The 22652-nt window shown below is 39.7% G+C and overlaps 1 protein-coding gene across 1 annotated transcript in view; it reads right to left on the bottom strand.

The window, feature by feature from the left end:
* The window catches only part of LOC124722392 (nose resistant to fluoxetine protein 6-like), a 324526-nt gene that overhangs the window by 137879 nt on the left and 163995 nt on the right, over nucleotides 1-22652 (bottom strand). The window contains exon 6 of the mRNA XM_047247563.1: nucleotides 13071-13238. Coding sequence (XP_047103519.1) covers nucleotides 13071-13238 — 168 coding nt within the window. The remainder of the gene's footprint in view (nucleotides 1-13070; nucleotides 13239-22652) is intronic.

The raw sequence follows: 22652 nt of genomic DNA, 5'->3' as shown, positions 1-22652 counted from the left end.
ATATTCATCTTGCCCGTGTTATGATCATCTTAATAATGTCTCTTTTCTGACTCGGGTGGTGATTTGATAGTTTGCGTAGCTATCGGTCCATGTGTGTCAGCTTTCGATACATGCTGTGTGCCAGGTTTTCACAATCCCTTGTGACCAGCACATCTAGAAATGGTAGTTTTTTGTCCTTCTCTTCTTCCATAGTAAATTTTATGTTGGCATGGAGACTGTTCGAAGTGTTTTAGGAAGTCACCAAGCTGTTCTTCATCATGGCTCCACACAACAAGGTATCATCACTGTATCTGTACCACACGTTAGGATCTTAGGTAATCCATGTAGCCAAGGTGGTAGGGCTTCTGTGTTGCGCAGATTCCTCTGTATGTCTGTCGGCAGAGAAGACATCTTGATTAACTGATTCGTATTCTGTGTGATACGCTGCATCGGATCTGGGCTTAGTTTTCAGTACGTCATCAGATCTAGTAGATCCCAGATCTTCTGCCCATAATCTTCGATCTTCATCATGACGGTCACATTACCCTCATTGGCAAGCAGTACCAATATACTCTTGTCAGTGTTAAGGTTCTTAATGGCTTGTACCTCTTCTTTCTTCAGGTTGGAAGCTAGTGGTTTTGCTCGACGCAGTATCCTGGCTGTTTCAGTGTATATTTCCTCTGCTCTTTCACAAGGAAGGGTCCGAATTGCTGCTTTGGTATTAGCAATGATGTCCTCCATAGGTATAGTTCTCGGGATGATAGCGAAACCAACACACACGGACTGATACCTGCATAAACTATCAAATCGCCACCTGAGCCAGAAAAGAGGCACGATTAAAATGCTCATAACGCAGACAAGGTGGATATGTGAGCCACAGCACCTCATACACGAAATACAACACTTGGAAAGTGTTCTGAGGAGCAATGGGTACTCCACAAGTGATATTAGAAGTATAACAGAGCCAAACACTCAGCAAAGTGAGAAATCAGAAAAAGAAATTTTGGGTATGGCCTTTCTGTCATACATTCCCAGAGTGACGGACAGAATCGGCCTTATATTATGCAAACACGGCATGAAGACTATTTACAAACCGACAAAGAAAATCAAAGAGTGTTTCAGATCAGCAAAGGAGAAGAGGGACCCACTTGCAATGCCAGGAATATACCGCATACCATGCACATTCGGAAAAGTTTATGTTGGAATGACTGGACGATTGATCAACACCAGGATTAAAGAACATAAATGACATTGCAGATTGGGTCAGGTGGAGAAATCAGCTGTGGCAGAGCACATGCTGTGTGAGACTGATCATGTAGTAACATTTCCCAACATGGAAATTTTGGCTGTAGAGAATAAATAACACACCTGCTTGTTCAGAGAAGCTGTAGAAATACACAAACACGAGAACAGCTTCAACAAGAAAGAGGAAAGCCTCAGGAAAAATGGATCTTGGCTTCCTGTGCTGCAGCGAATGACCATCGCAGGCAGCAAGACAACTGCACTGCAAATTACCACAGAGAAGTCCTCGGATGTTGGCATGCAAGGTAAACATAGTCTGTGGCTGTTTCTGAAGCAGCACGAAGTCATCAACCAACTTCTACCAATCACAGAGAGCCCAAGATAAAGTGTACAGTTAATCTGGTTTAAGCACACAATATAATTCACGCAATCCAAGCGGACTCTTCTCAGTACTGAGGTTCATGGGAGTGACGTAAAGGCATTTCCCGTTAGTCTACATTCAGATGTAATGCACACTGATGCACACTAATGTGTGATCAAATTTCAAGAGTTCAGATGATAAGCGGTAGAGGGCTTTAGTCGTTGAAGCAGGTACTCTCTTGCAGTCTGTTTCGGTTTCAGATATTTTGCAAGCCGTTGTTCATTGTTCAGTGGCAGAGCTACACTACTGATATAAAATAAATGGATAAAATTGGGAAATTGACTATGTCTGGGATAATTCATCAATTATGCAAAGTTATCTGGATGAAATTGAAAGACATTGTGACACTAGTACCAGATGCAGAAAATGGATTGAGTTACATCAAGAATATGTACTGGAGCTCTCAATGATAAAGATGTCAGAATACAAAATCTAGGATATTCTTCTTTACTTCACTTACACACATTTCTGCTCTAGTGCTATTAACTTAATGTGAATCTATTGCTTTATCTGGGTAGATACTCACACTTAAGGAAAAGACAGCGGCTCACGAATTTTCAGAGATTCCATTCTGTATGAAAAAGTCATTGGAAAATCTTAGGCCGCACTGAAACAAAGACCTTTAAAAGGAAACCATGACATGGCATTTCCTTACAAGATCATAGGTGATGGAAGCATTTGGCCTGATGGAAAATTTAATGGGATAGTGGAAAGCAGCTGACTTATAAGAAAAAGATACCATATTTAACTATTGTCCAACTTTATCATGTGTGTATGTTGATTGTTTGACTGGAATACTCTCTTTCAAATTCTAAAGGTGGCAGGGGTAAAATACAGGGAGCGAAAGGCTATTTACAATTTGTACAGAAACCAGATGGCAGTTATAAGAGTCGAGGGGCATGAAAGGAAAGCAGCGGTTGGGAAGGGAGTGAGCCAGGGTTGTAGCCTGTCCCCAATGTTATTCAATCTGTATATTGAGCAAGCAGTAAAGGAAACAAAAGAAAAATTCGGAGTAGGTATTAAAGTCCATGGAGAAGAAATAAAAACGTTGAGTTTCGCCGATGACATTGTAATTCTGTCAGAGACAACAAAGGACTTTGAAGATCAGTTGAACAGAATGGACAGTGTCTTGAAAGGATATAAGATGAACATCAACAAAAGCAAAACAAGGATAATGGAATGTAATCAAATTAAATCGGGTGATGCTGAGGGAATTAGATTAGGAAATGAGACGCTTAAAGTAGTAAAGGAGTTTTGCTATTTGGGGAGCAAAATAACTGATGATGGTCAAAGTAGAGAGGATATAAAATGTAGACTTGCAATGGCAAGGAAAGCGTTTCTGAAGAAGAGAAATTTGTTAACATCGAGTATTGATTTAAGTGTCAGGAAGTCGTTTCTGAATGTATTTGTATGGAGTGTAGCCATGTATGGAAGTGAAACATGGATGATAAATAGTTTGGACAAGAAGAGAATAAAAGCTTTCGAAATGTGGTGCTACAGAAGAATGCTGAAGATTAGATGGGTAGATCACATAACTAATGAGGAGGTATTGAATAGAATTGGGGAGAAGAGGAGTTTATGGCACAACTTGACAAGAAGAAGGGACCGGTTGGCAGGACATGTTCTGAGGCATCAAGGGATCACAAATTTAGCATTGGAGGGCAGCGTGGAGGGTAAAAATCGTAGAGGGAGAGCAAGAGATGAATACACTAAGCAGATTCAGAAGGATGTAAGTTGCAGTAAGTACTGGGAGATGAAGAAGCTTGCACAGGATAGAGTAGCATGGAGAGCTGCCTCAAACCAGTCTCAGGACTGAAGACAACAACAACAACATGTTGACTGTACTTTCGGTATAGCAAGTTATGAGGGGAGAACACTACATCAACCATTAGATGTCAGTGTGGATTGTACCGAAAACACTGTAAAAGCACTCTCTAACCACAGTGGATGACCCACGTAATTAGCAGATAATGTTTAGGCTAAAATTACCAGCTATTCTGTTAATGAACTGGTCACACAGACCTATCATATGAAGGAAAGTGTACCTGTTAATGATAAATTTTTTCTTACCCATATTTTTTCCATAAGTAATTCTGCTCATAGAAGATTACAACCAATGTTTCTCAAGTTCACAGTCTCAACATTTTATTTTTTGCAATTCCTACACTGTATTCCAAAATACTGGCCTTTTTTGTCTTTTGTCTTGCAATGTCCAACAGAGAAAAATAACAGAAACACACAGAAAATTTGTCTGGTCATGACGGAATTGTGCTATCAACTGAACAGCACACGGGCGCCACCTACTTTTCTAATCATGATCAGCATGTATTCGTCTGTGTCTAGAGATTTTTTCTGTGAACACTGTGTTAACAAGCTTCAATGCATGCTCATATGACTAATTGTACGTTGAATATTAGATGTAAAAATGTGTGATTTGAAAACGCATGTCATATTTCCATCACGTGAACTCAGCCTTACTGTTGCTTCCATGCGCCACTGTGCCGAGTGGCAGCTTTGTTTGCGTGAATGCACAATATATGAAATGTTATAAAAGCATCCAAAAGAGCACAGTTTTTTTGAGTAATATTTCAGAAAGTGTAATTGGCAACATGAAGTCCTCCCTTTCCCTGTAGCACATTCATTTTTCCAGGTCAAAAACCAGTCCACATTAGGAGGCAAACATCAAATAAGTTAACCTAAAAACTGAAACAGGCTAAATGTGATTAAATGTTGAGGCTAAGGCTACAATGGATATACTATGATGAGTAGCTTCTACAATGCTGGACCTAAAAAGAATCAAATCAGCACCTGATGTCTATTACGTCCATTGTGCAAGTCACAATTTAAATTTCGTCCTTTAAGACGATGTAGAGATTAATTGTGAAACAGTCCTGTTTTTTGAAGCAGCTGAGATCTATAAATATTTTCACTGCAACATACAAATATTTTCACCACAACATGTTATATTGGTAGGATTTAAAAAGTAAGTAAACTGAATGCATTGTGCTGGGAAGTATGATGGAATCCATGCACTTAAAAAAAGTCCTCTTGTCTTAAAAATGAGAAATATAAAGAACAAAGTGTAGAAATAAGTCTTAACCTGAATACAGCATCTTAAGAATGGCTCTAAGTACTATCACCAATACCGGAACTACCACTGAAAGATCATTTGACGAGGCATTCAACATCTAGGAAAAACAGAGCCGTTGAGTGTCAGTTTCATAAAAGTTAATGCAAATAGTAAAGAAGCATTTTGATAACCTTTGTGAGGATGAGAGGCTGACAGAGCCAGTAACTAGATCTGATACTTTTTTACCCAATGAGTGATACCATTTATTCACAACTAAATATGCGGTTTCAAGGTGCCAAAGGTATTTTAAAAATGAAGCATTTAAGTTTACTGTGACATTTCCTGATGTTGTTTCTCCACTACTGCCTGCACGTGATGCTGATAACAACTTCATTTAAAGTACAAAACTGGTGTACAAGACTTAGCACAGCTATGATTAGAAAAAAAAAAAAAAAAAAAAACAAGGTGTACAACTTTGCTACCACCGTTCTCCGATAGGTGGCCACAACGCTAAGCAGCGGTCGAAAGAAACAGATCGCAGACATCAGGCAGTTAGCTTGGACCTCGGTCAACATAACCTCATTCAAACATTAGTCGATTTGTATCTGCATCATATTGTTGTTCTTGATTGAAAATGTCAGTTTACGAGCTTAATTCTCGTCATTTGCGGGAGGTGTTACTGTTTTGTTTCAATATGAAGAGAACAGCGGCTGAGTCTCATCGAATGCTCTCAAGTACGTATGGTAAGGATGTTATTAGTGAAAGAACGTGTCGTGAGTGGTTTCAACGCTTCAAGAACGGTGATTTTAACATTGTAGACTGGCATAGTGGTGGAACAGAGAATGTTTTCAAAGATGCACAATTGGAGACATTGCTGAGTGAAGACTCGTGTCAAACTCAAGAAGAATTTGCACGATTAGTGGGAGTGACACAGCAAGCCATTTCAAAACGTCTCTCAAGGCTACGGGCATGATTCAGAAAGAAGGAACTTGGGTCCCGTGTGAGCTGAAACCAAGAGATGTTGAACAGCATTTGTGTGTTTGTGAACAGTTGCTTCAGAGGCAAAGATGGAAGGGATTTCTGCAGCACCTTTTGACCAGGGACGAAAAATGGATTCATTGTGGTAACCCTAAATGCAAAAAATCATGGGTATATCCCGGCCATGCTTCCACGTCGATGGACAAACCGAATATTCATGGCTCCAAGATCATGCTCTGTACTTGTGGGACCAGCTCGGTGTCGTGTACTATGAGGTGTTAAAACCAACTGACACAATCACAGGTGCTCGTTATTGAATGCAATCAATGCGTTTGAGCAGAGCATTAAAAGACAAACGGGCGCAATACAGCGAGAAGCACGATAAAGTGATTTTGCAGCATGGCAACGCTAGACCCCACATTGAAAAAGAGGTCAAAATGTACTTGGAAACGTTAAAATGGGAAGTCCTACCTCACCCGTCGTACTCTCCAGACATTGCTCCCTCTGACTATCACCTGTTTAGATCAATGGTGCATGGCCTGGCTGACCAGCACTTCCGATCTCATTAAGAAGTCAGAAACTAGATCGATTCGTGGACCGCTTCAAAAGATGAACAGTTTTTTCGAACCAGGATTCGTACACTGCCCGAAAGATGGAGAAAGTAGTGGCCAGTGATGGAAAATACTTTGAATGTTACATGTGTAACCAATTTGTTTCATTAAAGCCTCAAATGTTGGGGAACAACGGTGGAAGAAAAGTTGTACATCTTGTAAACTGTTTTAAAAAAATATCACTACTGGTACCCTCTCAGGTCAATAATTTTTAGATACATAACTATTTTTAAATTGTCGAATATGGGCAGTAATGCATGGTGTGATGTGGCAGAGGCCAAAGTGAATGTATTATCTGAAATTTGCATGCAGTTGGCAATGACAGCTATGGAGGTGTGCTTATAAGATGATGAGGACTGGGGGGAAACACAGTGGCAAGGAGCAGTGTATCATGTGATGGTCCTGACAATAGTGCCATTCTGCCACGTCTGCCTGTAGGACACACATCGGAGTGGACGTAGAACATTTAGGATTAATTTTCACATTAGTTTAGGTATGGCGAGCTTACTTATCTACTGTTGTGTTCACTATGGGAGGCATAAAGCTGACACAACAAGTATTATGTTAAGATATGACAGTAATAGTTTTACAAGCATATAAATTCTGTCAGGCAGAGTCAGAAGGAGAAACATGTAAGTGGACACAGGGGCTGTAGTGACTTTGGTAAATGCACAAATGTGTATGGACTTGGGCTCCCCTCCCCTCACACAGATTTCATGGAAGTTGGTGAGCTACAATAAACAGCAGATTTCAATCCTAGATCAGTTCTCCACTCCTGTCTTACAAATCTGTTGTTCACCCTCTCACCTTCCTTGTTGTGGAACATTCTCATACTACATGCCTGTTCGTGTTAGAAGCATTTAACGCTTTTGATTTCTCCACTGCTGATGAAGTAAATTTAGTGTAAGATCAAGTTCTGTATCAGCAACTGGAGTCCCTCTTCTCTGAGTTTTTGTCTCTGTTTTCCCCTGGGCTCAGTTGTGCTACTAGTTTTCAAGCCCACATTGCCATGAAAGAGTTCGCCCGTCCTCATTTTTTTGGGGCACAGCAGGTGCCTGTCGCATTGCACGATTCTGCCAAGGCTGAATTAGACTGTTTGATGTCATTTGGCGTATTTCTTCCAGCAAATGGGCTACAGCACTGGTCATCGTTAAGGAGGCAACGGGTAAGCTTCACCTCCGCGACGAATTCAGTGTCACGATTAATGAACAGTCCATGATATATACATACTCCTTGCCCCACCTTGATGAGTTGCTCACAAAATTATCGGCCAGCCAGTACTTTTCCAAGATTGATTTGTCGGAAACTACTACCAGCTCCCCTTGGATAAGACTACTAGGTGCCTTCTCATTGTCAATATACCTTTTGGCCTATACCAATATCAACACTTGCCTTTTGGTGTCACTAGCACACCCACAATTTTTCAATGTTTTTAGAAGAGCTGACAGCGTCTGTGTCAGGCTGCATCAGTTAATTTGATGATATCACTGTTTTGGGTTCTTGCACTGAAGACCACCTTAACAATCTCCAATCATTGTTTTCTGCTTTGCAGTCTGTGTGTCTCAAGTGCAGTCGTTTTGACGTTACTCACATGGGGGTCAAGCCATTGGGTCACCATGTTGACACAATTGTGGCTTTGCCATGGCGGACCTCTGTTAAGAAACTGCAGCCGTTTCTAGGTAAAGCTGCATTCTACCATAAGTTTTTGCCGCATGCATCCACTGTTACTCATCCCCTGCACACACTTCTGGGTAAAAATGTGCCTTTTTTCTGGCCCCCACTTATGCCCAAGAATTTGCTTTGCTTAAATCTAAGCTTCAATCTTCCCCATGTCTGACCACTTTTCAGCCGGGTCAGCATCTCGTGTTGACTACAGACGCTTCTCAACACAATCTTCACATGGGGTTAGTGCACAAATATGCAGATGAGTCTGAATGACCTATCACTTATGCTTCTAAGACTTTAACTTCCATTCAGCGGCAGTATTCTCAGACTGAAAAGGAGGCTTTAGCGATTGTGTTTGCCCTCAAGAAATTTCATGTCTTCTTGTATGGTTCTAAGTTTTATTTAATCATGGATCAGAAGCGGTTGGCTGCTGTTTATCAGCCTTCCGCTTCAGTGCTGGTCACGGCAGCGAATTTTTTGCAGCGGTGGGCTTTCTTCCTCTCCCATTATCATTGTTAGAGCCATTACCGGCTGACAGTGCAACATGCCAACACTGAAGCTTAATCTCTCCTTCCGATCTGGCCGGACCTGGTGTTCAATCAGGATGAGTTGCTTTGTTTCAGTTTAGATATTGAGAATCAGAACACAGTCGATGGTTTTCCCATCACTAGTGCCACGATAGCATCGGTCATTGCTGTGGATCCTGTGCTTAGTCGGGTCCTCTCTTTTGTGCAGCACAGTTGGCTGGAAAAACCGCCGGGCTGTGCGTCTGATACCTTGCATAATTACTTCTCCTTTCAGCACCGCTTTTCTGTGTTTGGTGGGGTTCTTTTGTTAGCTATGGAACATGCTGCTCCCCAGGTTATGATTCCTGCTTCCTTAGGGTGTAATGTACTGTGATTTCTGCATGTCAGTCATTGAGAGACCTCTCACATCAAAGCTTTGTTCCACCAGCACGTGCGCTGGTCAGGCATTGATGGGGACATTACACAGCTTGTTGCCACTTGCACTCACTGTGTTCAGCAACAGGTAGTCCCGTGGGTATCTTTCTTCCCATGGCCATGCCCCTGCACCCATGGGAGCGTCTACATATTGATTTTGTTGTGCCCTTCCTAAATCAGTATTGGCTCATTGTAGTGAACGCCTATTCCATGTTTCCCTCCACTGCACACTGTCTGTCCACGTATGTGGCAGCCACTACTTCATCGCTGTCTAAGATTTTTGTAATTGAGGGATTTTTGTATATGAATGTTACCAATAATGTCCCCCCATTTCTTTCTCAAGAATTTGCATCTTTGGTCAGGATTGTGGTGTTCGCATCTCACAGCTCCCCTGTTTTATCCTCAATGTAATGGTGAGGCAGAACACATGGTTTGGACATTTAAAACTCAGATGCGGAATTAAGTATCTGGCAAGTTTTCTGAAGGCACTTTAGACCATTTTTTGAGTTCATACTGTTTCATTCTAGTGGAGGACAAGAGCCCGGCACAGCTGCCTGCTGCAACAGGGACACTGACCACAGACCATCCTTCACCTGCTGCATCCCAAACCACATCCGATGGCATCGACAGATCTTCGATGGTTCTGGCTGGGCGTGCCTGTCTGGGCCCATAGTTTCGGCCACCAGCCACACCGAGTTCCCACCATCATTGAGCGTCATGGGGGTCATCATCTGTCTGTAAGCTGCACTCCAGGCAGGTGGATGTATCATCACTTTGAGCAGCTGCAGCCGCACATGGCAGGGTCTGTTCTGCAGAGCCCACCACCTCCTCCACCCCCTGCCGACCCAGGTCACGCTACAGCAGGGGTTGCTGTCTGGCATATCACTGTCTGGAGTTCCTGCTTGTGCCCCACTCCTCGACCACCGTCGCTGGTGCAGCCCCTGCAGTAACTGACACCATAGCCACCACCACTTCCATTGTTGGGTCTTGTGCAGCCTTCATCTCCAATGCCCCCACTGATAACACCTCCGGCACCAACAGCTGACCTCGACAAGGATGTCGCTATGGAGATGCCATCCCTGATCCTGCCCTATGGCCTCTCATGAAAAAGGGGGATGGCACGCCAAACCCTCTCCTCATCATTTCCGTCCCTACTTGCTGGTGCCTTCGTGCAGCATGCTACAGCAGCTGCCATCATCGGGCAATGAAATGGGCATCAACGCTGTCATTGGTGTTTACTGTGACTCATAATCTCAATCCCTTGTGAGATCAATGCTTTTTTCCACAGTACGAGTGCTTTTAGGTATCAGTGCTTCTTCAGTACAACTGCTTTTTTTTGGTACCAGTGTTTAAAGTCACAGGCCTGCTTACAGAGGCCACCTGGATTGGTGCCCTGGTGAGCTGTGATGGAAACAGTATTATTTAAGTGATCACAAATAAGTTCTTGGCCTACTCTGTACAGTGTATTACTGCTGTCCAGTCAGAGTGTTCAGTTAGCCACAACCGTATCTTACATGTTGCTCTATAGAGTAATATGTTCTATAATTCATTTTTGTTCTTGCTATAGCAAAACTAATCCTCCACGAGAAACAAAATGTCTCTCTCTCTCTCTCTCTCTCTCTCTCTCTCTCTCTCTATATATATATATATATATATATATATATATATATATATATATACACTTTCCCCTGAAATGTTGTTTTAGTTTCAAAACTGACAGGTGTTTCTGTTGCACCCTGCACTATTAGGAACACATCCACTTAGATCTTACACTGTTTTGATATTGGTTTCCAGTGCACAACTTTTTAGTCCAATGTCTTGTTAGATTTCATCTTTATGTCATCCTTGCAAACTATGCCTCCTAATGGAAAAGCATCGACTACAAACTGACTGACTGTTCCGAAAAAAGGGATGTGGATGCACTAAATGGGATTCTGTTTCCAGGAACAAAGGAAAATTTATTCTTCCAATCAAAATTGCTGATCTAACTAAACAGTTGAGAACCATTTTAAAAGGGCCTAAAATATGCTTATCTATAAATGGAAGACCAAATCATGATAATAACGGATTCCAGATCAACACTTGCTCTCCTGAAGCACATACACAGTGGATGGAACAATCATCCCATTCATGAATAAATGGGGTGAAAGTAATGGAAATGAAATGAGATGGGAAAGTGATAGGAAGAAAATAATAATGACTTAAAGCCATACCGGGCATTGAGGCAACACAACGGTAGGAGTTGAAAATGTATGCCCGACTGGGACTCGAACCCAAATGCTCTGCATGTCTAGAATGGTTGCGTTAACTGCCTTGGCCATCTAGACACACTTTCCATCAGCCCCAAATCCCAAACTTCCTGCTCGCTGCACCATAACAACCCCCGCCCATTAACCTTCCACTCGCAGATTTCTGATTCACCTCAATTATTCATGTATATGTCCCAGTTGCTTCATCACAAGTGTCATAAATATCCTCTTTAGTCAAAATATCCACCATTCTGTTTACTAGAATGCTGCAGTTCACCTTTACCAAGCAGATGTTGCTGTTATGGTGATAATTGGGGAACAATGTAAAACGATCCTGAGTATCATAAGCAATGGGGTAATTTGTAGACATGGGTGGTGTCTGTTCTGTCAGACATGTCCAGCAGAACAGATGCCACTCATATCTATAATTCTATGGATGTAATGGCTGTTTGATGAAAAAGTTTCTGTGCAGATGCACAACCAATGTCTGAATTCTTACAGGGATCAGAAATCTGTGAGTGGTGGGTTTAAGGGGAGGGGTCATTGCAGTGCAATGAACGGGAAGTTGGGAATTTGGGGCTGATGGGAAGTGTGTCTGGGTGACCACGCAGCAATGATACTGTTCCAGGGAAGTGGAGCATCAGGGTTTGAGTCCCAGACTGCCACAAATTTTACACTCTTGCCATTGCATTGCCACAATACTCTGTGTGGCTTTCCCATCCCATTTATTTTCCATTCCTTTCACAACAATTATTCATATATATGACACTGCATGTCTGACAGAACTGACAACACTCATATGTATAAATTATCCCACAATTATCAACGTACAGCGACATCTGCTTGGCAAAGGTGAACTGAAGCATTCTAGTAAACAGAATGGCGGATATTTCAACAAAAGAGGTCATTTATGACAAGTACAAGTCACAGTGAAAAGTAGGCTACAGATATTTATGAACATTTAGAAGGAAGATTAGGAAAGATGTATAGAGCAATAAGAGACAGGAGTCCTCCAAAAGTTGGGAAGGAGTGTATGCTCAAATGCATTCTTTCCTGGCACTGTGTCGCTGCTATCACAACTGCCAATGTTTAAGGAGCCTCAGGAATACTGTTTCATGTCTGAGCATCAGTCAGAGCTGCTAAACAAACATCTGAACCCTATCACCTTCCACCTTTCTTGCAGTGTGCATGTGGGAACTTGGAAGACAAAAATCATATCTTCTCTGAGTGTGTAAATTATCGTGATTAAACATGTAATTTTGTGTGAGTCTACAAGTGCACTGATTTGCCTTACTTCAAAACTATATTTATTATAAGATCAAAATAAAATGATTATACAATAACATATACATGTTTAAGCCAACTTGGACTTATGCCTTCAGTCTGTTCTTACAAGTGAAGTGAGCATTTCATCTAAATGGATTAGGTATTAAAATTGTGCTGTATAACATTTTTAATATTTGCTACTTAAAAAAGGGTTACAACTAGCCTATGGTATGAAATGTAGGATTGATATGTGTATGTGTGTGTGTAAATCCGCATGAAATTATTGAAATAAATGGATACACCAAGAAAGGTTTAAAGTGCATATCTGTGCAAACACTGCTGATATCTTAGTAATATAATTTTGTCATGTTCCAGTAATATGGTGGACTTAATAGCGCCCAAGTTCCTGTGTGGGAACAGTGACAATCTATGATTCAATAGCCCTCATTAGTCATAAAAATTGCTATGGTCAATAATATTACAGATGCAATAAAACAATATTTTATACGACTTTTTCTTGCTCATTCACTGCATTATGGATAAGCTTTGTGTGGCACTAGTCCAGTATCAAATGAATATTTAATTTGAATTCTAATAGGAATATGTAACTGACACCAAAACTTGCATTTTCCCATGGTTTTTACATACCGGCATAATCACTGAGATAGAAAACAGTGTGCACCATGATGATCCAACCCATACCCATGAATCGCAGGCCATGTATTGCTGGGACAGAGTCACAACCAAGTTGGGTGTCGAGTATTATGGGTACATTGGAATATATGGAGAAACATACTAAGATGCTATTCAGCGGCCCTGAAACATTATGCAACAGAAAGAACATATAAGTTGATAACTTTATAATATGCACATTAGAGACATGCTTACTGCATTTATATTATGTACACTAGAGACATGCTTACAAATAAATGAACCATATTCTCATTTCACCTAGTAAATTACTATATTAAGCAGTAGGATTAAAAGTTATTGTAAAAAAGAGAATTATCTTTTAATTAATATAAAAATGTGAGTCACATTAAAGAAGATCAAATGTAAATGCAATTCATAAAATTACGGCAATTGGGAGTGATGAAAGTTGGAGTGGTGAAAAATGCAAAATGTGTACAGAAGCTAGTGAACAGTGTGACACAATGTGTACCTAATATTTTGTTGTAATGATATAGAAGTAGCGAAAGAAACTAGTAACATAAATGGCAATATGCAGTCAATGCATCAAGAATGGATAGTCCACTTCATATTATAATCACTTTCAAATGGCGAGGGAATTGATAAACAACTGAAAAAGAAAAAGTGTTACAAATTAAATGCAGAGTGGTACACTACTAAAGGTATGCTGAAACTTGTTAAAACTAGAATATTTAAATAGGTAAAATATGGTATAAATGATTTTATCTCTCATTTATCAGATGATAATCAAAGCTTAAAATATAAATATGATATGATGATAGAGTATAACAAACGTTTAAATGGAGAAACTGATCACATAAAAGAAACTAGGTCGAGGAAACAAATGGAAATTTTGAATTCTCATGAGTTAATGTTATGACAACCAAAATAAAAAAGCACTGTTGCATAAAATTGGACAATATTTTGATTCTAGGGGACCGACCAAGAAAAAGCAAAAAGTAGGGTGCTGTAAATGGTATTTCCTTGACAAACAGAAAAAAGTACTTTCAAATGTTTGGCTTCAACTACAATTCTGTATCTGCAGAAGACTGCAAAGTGTTTAGAAGGGGAAACAATCCTTTCGCTCAAGTGACTGGATGTGAAAATTCTCAAAATGGAAATAACAAAATGCAACCCTTTCTGAATTGTATTTAAATTCAGTTATTTGGAAAGAGAGAGAGAGAGAGAGAGAGAGAGAGAGAGAGAGAGAGAGAGAGAGAGAGAGAGAGAGGGAGAAGAAGAAGAAGCACCGGCTTTATGCTGAATGAAACATTTTACTTGTCACACCCATGACTGAGGTGAGTAAAAAAACTGTCAGCAGCTCTCAGTTTTACTGAGAAGAGACTATGTAATAAACTGTGTGGGATCAAATGATGTTGCAAAAAGTGAATTAGCAGGCACTAGACAAGTCCTAAAGGAAACTTTAGTGTCTGTGATACATACAAATGTTTTAGTGTCTGCTGTACCTCACAGACGCTATTTAACAGCCTGATCATGTGTTAACAAAGAAATAGAGAAAACTATCAGGAAAATCTTATAAACCATTTCCTAGAGGCAACTTTCGGAAAGTTCTTGTACACCAAGGATGGTATACAGTACAAAGGCAAGTAAATTATTGCAGGAAACATCCCAAACAAAATCAGAAGCAATAGCAAACATACCAAGGTAATTAAACTTCATTGCTGATGTTTCAATGGATGTGTTGTTGCCTGTGATGTACAACATTTATTCAAACAATGGAAAATCCACGGTGGAATAATGACGATATTATGAAAAGGGTAGAGTGGAGGTGTTGCATCACAGAGAGGCACAACAAAAAAGACTGCTAAATAAGTAAACTTTTGGCCAAAAAGCCTTCTTCTGAATTAGAAAACGCACACACATACATATTCACACAAATGTAGCTCTCACACACATGACCACTATCTCTGGCTGCCATGTAACGTTAATCTAGTATGTCAGTAAGAAAGCTGCTAGTTTGAAAAATGTTGCTGGTTCATTAGTTTTATTATACAGCTTTTCTTTATCTGCCATTAGTAGCTTAATATTTACTTGATCACAATTGCATTTTTCAAAGAAAATATTTTTACTCCTATGAATATGGAGTCCTATTTATCGTACACTTGTTATACAACTTAATAACCAACACTACTACTTGCCATGTAGCTAACAAAATACTTCCACCCTTGGCCTGAAAGTCAATGATCGTACCCATTTGGATGTCAGATAAATTGCTATATCCACATTACAACAATGACTGCACTGCTTTCCTAGTCTCCCTGAGACGCTTTATATACCCCCCACCAGTAATGTTGCCACTTGCCATCTTTGGGTGGTTATTGCATGTTGATGTCGAACATAGGCAGTGGTCACATTAATGTGACTGAACTGTGCATTACCAGCGAAGCACTTGTAGACCTGTTCAGCTCTCAACTGAGTTGTGTCTGGTAGGGATGAGTTAGGACTCTTGATTAGTACACTTGCATCATCAGCAAACATTACAGTCTTTGAACTACCATTTAAAGTCATTAGAAGATCATTTATGTAGGTTAGAAACAAGAGTCGGCCCAGTACCAATCCCTGAGGCACTTCACATTCTGAAACTATTTTCACGTCTAAGATCGAGCCTCTTTTGTGACCCTCTGCTTTCCATTACAGCACTAAGATTCCATCCATACAAGGGGAATGTCATAACACTTTAGTCTGTTAAGTAGAATTTTGTGATCCTCACTATCAAAAGCTTGGGGCAAGGTCACAGAATATACCAACAAGGTAATTTTTCTTGTTTAGCTCAGTCAGTATCGTTTGTGAGGTCTTGTATTACTTTCAGTGTGGAGAATCTTCTACAAAAGCCAAAATGAGAGATGGTCAAAAAGTTTTGATCAGTTAAATGAGTCAGTAACATAGGTCACTTTCTCAAGCACTTTCGGAAAGGCTCGGAAGAGTGACGTACATCTGTAATCAGAGGTGGTTTGCTTATCTCCAGTTTTGTACATGGATGTTACTGCAGCATATTTATATCTGTCAGAATTTTAAAGCCTCCTTCGGTGTGAATTCTTGTAGGGTTTCATCCATCCATTTGTCCCATTCCTCTCTCATATACAGTTTAAATTGTTTATTTATTGAGACATCAAGAGGTTGAAATTGTGGAGTAAGTCCTCCTGGAAAAACAGCAAGCTCTATCTTTTCCGGTTTCAATTTCTTTTCCACAGAATTTTCCAAATTACTCATATTTGTCACATCAGTGCACTGCTGCTGCCAGTTGAATCCAATGTTGCCATATAGAGAGAGACACTGCAGGTGACATCATGCAGTTAGCAAAGGCTCCAAAGAATATCTGAAACTAGTCTTTACAAATAGCTTCAGGTACATGAATATGTCACTCACTTCACCAAAAGAAATAACTTCCATAATAAAATCTTTAAAAACAAAGCATTCTAGTGGTTACGATGAAATGTGAACAAAGTTAATTAAGGCATGTTCTTGTGAGTTTAGTACAATTCTAAGTTACTTGTGTAACCAGTCAATTATAACTGGGACATTTCCTGACTGGCTAAAATATGCAGATGTTAAGCCTCTATTCAAGAAAGGCGATAAAGAGATACCATCAAACTACAGACCGATTTCAGTTTTGCCAGCATTATCAAAAATTTTAGAAAAAGTAATGTGCAGGCAGCTTCTCAACCATCTGACCACAAATAACATATTATATAGAACACAGTTTGGATTTCTGAAGGGTTCTGATATCGAGAAGGCTATTTACACCTACAGTGAAAATGTACTTAATTCATTAAATAACAAGTTACAAGCAGCAGGTATTTTCTGTGATTTGTCAAAGGCATTCGATTGTGTGAACCACAACATCCTTTTAAATAAATTAGAATTCTATGGTGTCACGGGCAGTGCTGCAAAATGGTTCAAGTCATACCTCACTAACAGGAAACAAAGGGTGTCAGTGCAAGGGACTAGTGAATTAAGTCATCAGTCATCATCAGAATGGGAAGAAATTGCATGTGGTGTCCCACAAGGATCCATCTTAGGGCCATTGCTTTTTCTTGTGTACATTAATGATCTCTCATCAGTTACACTGCCAGAAGCAGAGTTTGTTTTGTTTGCAGATGACACAAGTATTGCAATAAATAGTATGTCGAGTGTCGTTCTAGAAAGCTCTGCTAATGATATTTTCATGGATATTAATAAATGGTTTAAAGCCAACTCACTGACATTAAACTTCGAAAAGACTCACTAAATGCAATTCAGAACCTGTAAGAGGTTTCCACCCAGCATATGCATAAAGTATGAAGAAGAGCAGATAGAAGAGGTTGACAGTCTTAAATTCCTGGGATTACAACTTGATAATAAATTCAGTTGGGAGGATCACACCACACAACTGCAGAAAAGCCTTAACAAATCTGTATTTGCAATTCGAGTGTTAGCAGACATAGGCGACATAAAAATGAAAAAGCTTGCATACTTTGCCTACTTTCATTCCATAATGTCATATGGTATAGTATTTTGGGATAACTTTTCAAGTCAAACAAAAGTTTTCAGAGTCCAAAAGTGTGTAATACGTATTATTTGTGGAGTAAATTCACGGACGTCCTGTAGAAACCTCTTCAAAGAACTGGGTATACTAACTACTGCCTCTCAGTATATTTACTCCTTAATGAAATTTAGCCAAAATAATTTATCTCTTTTTCCAACAAACAGCTCAGTTCATACATACAATACCAGGAACAAAAATGATCTGCACAAGGACTTAAAAGCACTTACTTTAGTTCAAAAAGGGGTCCACTACTCAGGAACACTCATCTTCAATAATTTGCCAGCAGTCATAAAAAATTTAGTTACACATAAAGATTAGTTTAAAAAGAGCCTGAAAGACTTACTAGTGGCCAACTCCTTCTACTCCATTGACGAATTTTTTAATAGAAACAAATGATGTATTGTACGTATTCATATATTAGTATTGTTCAGCTTAAAAAAAAAATTGACATGTTCCACATCCACGAGGAACTCCTCAGCACGGATCTATGGAACGAAAAACTAATCTAATCTCCAAATGACTTTTTTTTTGTTTCCTCTAATCAAGGCAGCATTGAATGGAAGCAACTTTGGAACTGTGCCTGAATGTAGCACTCACTCCTGTGTTTCCAGTTAGCAGAGAAGGTGGCAGTAGCTGGAGTGTGAAGCATGGGATAGAGAGAGATCACACTGGGAATATCGCAAAGTACCATATTTTACGGAACATAAGATGCACTTTTTTCCTTCAAAAAATTGCCTCCAAAATTCAGGTGCATCTTATACACCACATTAATAGAAAAATGCCCAGTGTTTGATTTAAAATTTCCACCAGTCTTAAAAATGACCATATACTCAGTGCCCTGGGAAACATACATCTCTATATGGCAACATTGGATTCAACTGGCAGCAGCAGTGCACCGATGTGAGAAACATGAATAATTTGAAAAATTCTGTGGAAAAGAAATCGAGTCCGGAAAAGATAGTGCTTGCTGTTTTTCCAGGAGGACTTACTTCACAATTTCAACCTCTTGATGTCTCAATAAATAAACAATTTAAACTGTTTATAAAAGAGAAATGGGACAAATGGATGAATGAAACCCTACATGAATTCACACCGAAGGAGGCTTTAAAATGACCTATGATCAAACAAGTGGGTCAGTGGATAAAACAGTCATGGTTCAGAGTGAGAGAAGACATTAGTAATAAATCTTTTAAGAAGTGTAGCATAAGTAACGCTCACAATGGCAGTGAAGATCATCTTACACTTATGTTCAGAAAAACAGAACATGCTGAACAACTAGAGGTAGGACGTTCATATTCACAGGACATGTACATTAGTATGTTCTGCAGAAATTATTGGCATTTCAACCACCTCAGTTCAGCAGGTGACCTGTTGCCTAGTAAGCACGGGGTCCGCCATGGGCCCTGATAACTTGTTCCACACATGATCGCATCAATGCATATAAGGTGCAAATAGTGTCCTGTTGCATAACCATCCATGCTGCACTCACCTGGTTCCAAAGTTCATCTGTGGTGGTTGGCATTGGGTCACAGTGCTACACCCGCCGTTTTACCATATTCTACACATTTTCAGTTGGTGACAAGTCTGGTGATCTGATGGGCCAGGGTAAAAGGCTGACATCCAGTGACACCAAGAAGGCTTGGGTTTGTGTGGCAGCATGTGGTCATGCACTGTCTTGCTGAAAAATTGGGTCTGGGGCGTCGTGCAGAAAGGGTATGGCTATGGGTCGCAGGATGTCATTCACGTAGGTCATACAGGTCACAGTATCTGGACACACACCAGCTGTAATTTGTGCCTGTACCCAATAGCACACCACACCATAAGGCCTTCAGTTGGTGCTGCATGCCTTGTGTGAATGCAGTCCTGTGATGCCGGTCCCTGTTGGCGGCAAACCAAAATGCAGCTATATTTTTCAACAAAACAGAACCTGAATTTGTCTGAAAACACTATCTGACGCCATTCCTGTCTCCAGTGACACTGTTCCATACACTACTACCATCTACTACGTTTCTCCACATTCGTGAAAAGTAGGCAGAGTAGTGGGCGATGTGCACTTAATCCATGCTGTGAAGAACTGTCACCTCAGACAATGTACGATGTCTTACACTGTTCTGCCAGAGCCAAGGAGGATGCAGATCTGTCCTGCAATGCCATTTGGATGAGGTGCTATCTTCTCGGGCGGGGGCCAGGGGTCTGGGTGGTGCGACCTGACCCATCTCATTGAATTCTATGGCCTTCCATGAACCATTCTGCACACACCTGTTCCACTGCCAAAACACTTTGTCCCATGTGAACAGCAGTTTCCAGACGGATGAACCACATTCTCTCATGCCAATAACGTGCCATCTTTCAAACTCATTGATCTGACGGTACGGTCTGCGCATATGTCTGTGAGGCGTCGTGCATGCCTGCTCAAGTCACACTGTTCTATTACCTTTGGTTTATAGTGACAGCAAGAGCCGCAGGGACATTTTACCAGTACTTGGTGTTGCGCAGTGATATTGATGTTGACTTTGAATCTGCAGGCCGACATGGTTCAAATGCTAATCATTTTTGCAGAACATACTCCAGTATATGTCCCGTGAATATGAACGTCCTATTGCTAGTCGTTCAAGGTGTTCCATTTTTTCTGAATATGAGTGTAAATGGGAAGAGGACAATGATGATGATGAAAAGGAAGAAGAAGATGAAAGTTCAGTTAGCAATTTTCAGGGATTTTAAAGATCAGTTTGGTTTTATAAAGTAAGAACTTTTTTTGTCTGGCTTCGCAATCTAATAATAAAAATGGTAAAAATGTTATTTTTTTAAAAAATTGCTTAAGAATTAAGGTGCATTTTTTGGTCTGTAGCATTTTGTAGTCGGTAAAATATGGTATTCTCTGTCTCTCTCTGTGCAAAATGCATCACACTGCTGCCTTCTTACATGTACCTATTTTTTAAAACTGATGGCCACAGCTGAAGTTCAACGAAACACGGTTTGAAAGTTACATGTTTTGGTTTATTTGGGTAAAGGGTAACCCAGGGCCAATATTCAGCTAGATAAATCAATGCTAAATCTGCTGTTGAGTAGCATTGTAGACAATCACTTCTAGAAATGCACAAATAGTCTGTACCCTAAATTCAAGAAGGGGGCATGTGCCATCTCTTGTGGACACCTGCGTCTATGACACACATCCACACTGATGTCTGTTATCGTTTTATCTCAACTGGATATTACCAAGTGAGATGACTCAGTGGTAAGTCACCACACTTGTATTTGGGATGACCACATTTCAAATCCCCAACCATATCTAGATTTTCTCTGATTTTCCTAAATCACTTAAGGCAAATGTTGAGATGGTTGCTCTGAAATGGCACAGCCAATTTCCTTCCCCAAAATGAGCTCATGCTCTGTCACTAATGATCTCACTGTTGATGGGACATTAAACCCTAATCTTACTTCCTCCCTTTGTCTGGATGTTGGAGGAATGGTAACTTTGGCTTGTGCAATCACCTCCAGCAATTTGAGGAGGAAAGATGAAGTGCCTGGCTTACCCTTTTATCTCCTGGCTTAGTATAAGGTTTTTAGGCCAATAATGTTGTACTAATGAGCTTACTACCTCAATTTCTGTCAGCCAATGTGTCATTATCTACTGCCGTACAATCCACAAATAAGAATCATAAAAATACTTCACAAATATTTTAACTGAAATAAAAATATAACAGAAATAAAAATAAACATACTTCACAAATATTTAAACTGAAAGCTATTGGGAACATTACTGTTGTAAACATTATGGTACATGTTTCTTGTAAACTGTAAGTCAGCACAATAAGTTTACTAATAATTACTTACAATTAGAATCACAAGTTTCACATGGTGCTTTGAGATTCAGGCAACAAGATGTGAATGTATTTTACCATGTATAGAGTTTTACTGCCCATATTGAATCTTCCGTGTTTGTATATGTATGAGGGAATAGTCTCTTCAAATATGGTGGTATCAACAATGTTTTCGTCACCCACACTCAGCTCATCGTACACTACTAATATCTCTGAAGAAGAAACATTTAAATCAGCTGCCATGAGCTGCTACTAGGTGCAGCCAAATGCCAGAGAACACTGAATTCACATGAGATCACCGCCTGAAATTGTGACTGGTTCACCTGTTTTTTAAGCTATCGCAATCACAGCTCTGCCTCAGACTATCATCATACCACCCTCCAAATCCCATCGAGTGAACAGACAACAGTGCAGTGATATCTTACAAAAGTAGAATGATGCCACTGAGGCTTTAATAACATGAGACTTTGTGAAACTAGTTTGACACCATTTCTATTCTGTCTGCTAAAATATTCATAACTCTCATGCCAGAACATGTGTCCTTCATAGTGAAACAATAAGAATATCAAGTTGGTAAAGAAAGAAAGACTATTAAAAAAAAGCAGAAGTTATTTCTAATGGACCACAAATTTTCATCTAAAACTGAATTATTTGCCAAATGATACAGAATTTTGTAATGCAAAATTATTAGTCGTATTACCTGGCTGCGTATTTTTCATAAGAAGTTATGATATTCCATTTTATATTCTAAGTACACTGCCTTAAATATCTGCTATATGAGAAGTACACGCAGCTAATTAAATTTTGTGAAACACCTATAACAGCAAATGTATATGGTAATTTGCATTATTGCTATCATACATACGTAATGTCTAACTCTGTATTTTCTATAGCAATCATATGCGTGATAAATTGTATTACCATAGCTGCATGTACTTATGGTCAAACTGTGTATTGTTAACAGCAATCAGTTTCATGTATTTAATATCATTATACATATGTAATGTATAATGTAACAGACCAAGATTTGCATACTGAACTACTCAATAAAGGTGATACCAGAACAACATGATACACGATAAATCCGTATGTATCGTCATGTCTTAGTTTTCAACTTACACTAATCATTGTATAACAGCACAAGTAGTAATAATCAATCTACAAATGTAAATA

The sequence above is a fragment of the Schistocerca piceifrons genome, chromosome X (assembly GCF_021461385.2).
Source record: "Schistocerca piceifrons isolate TAMUIC-IGC-003096 chromosome X, iqSchPice1.1, whole genome shotgun sequence".
NCBI classification, from domain to species: Eukaryota; Metazoa; Arthropoda; class Insecta; order Orthoptera; family Acrididae; genus Schistocerca; species Schistocerca piceifrons.
Note: the sequence above shows the minus strand (reverse complement) of the source record. Positions and strands in the feature narration are given on the sequence as shown.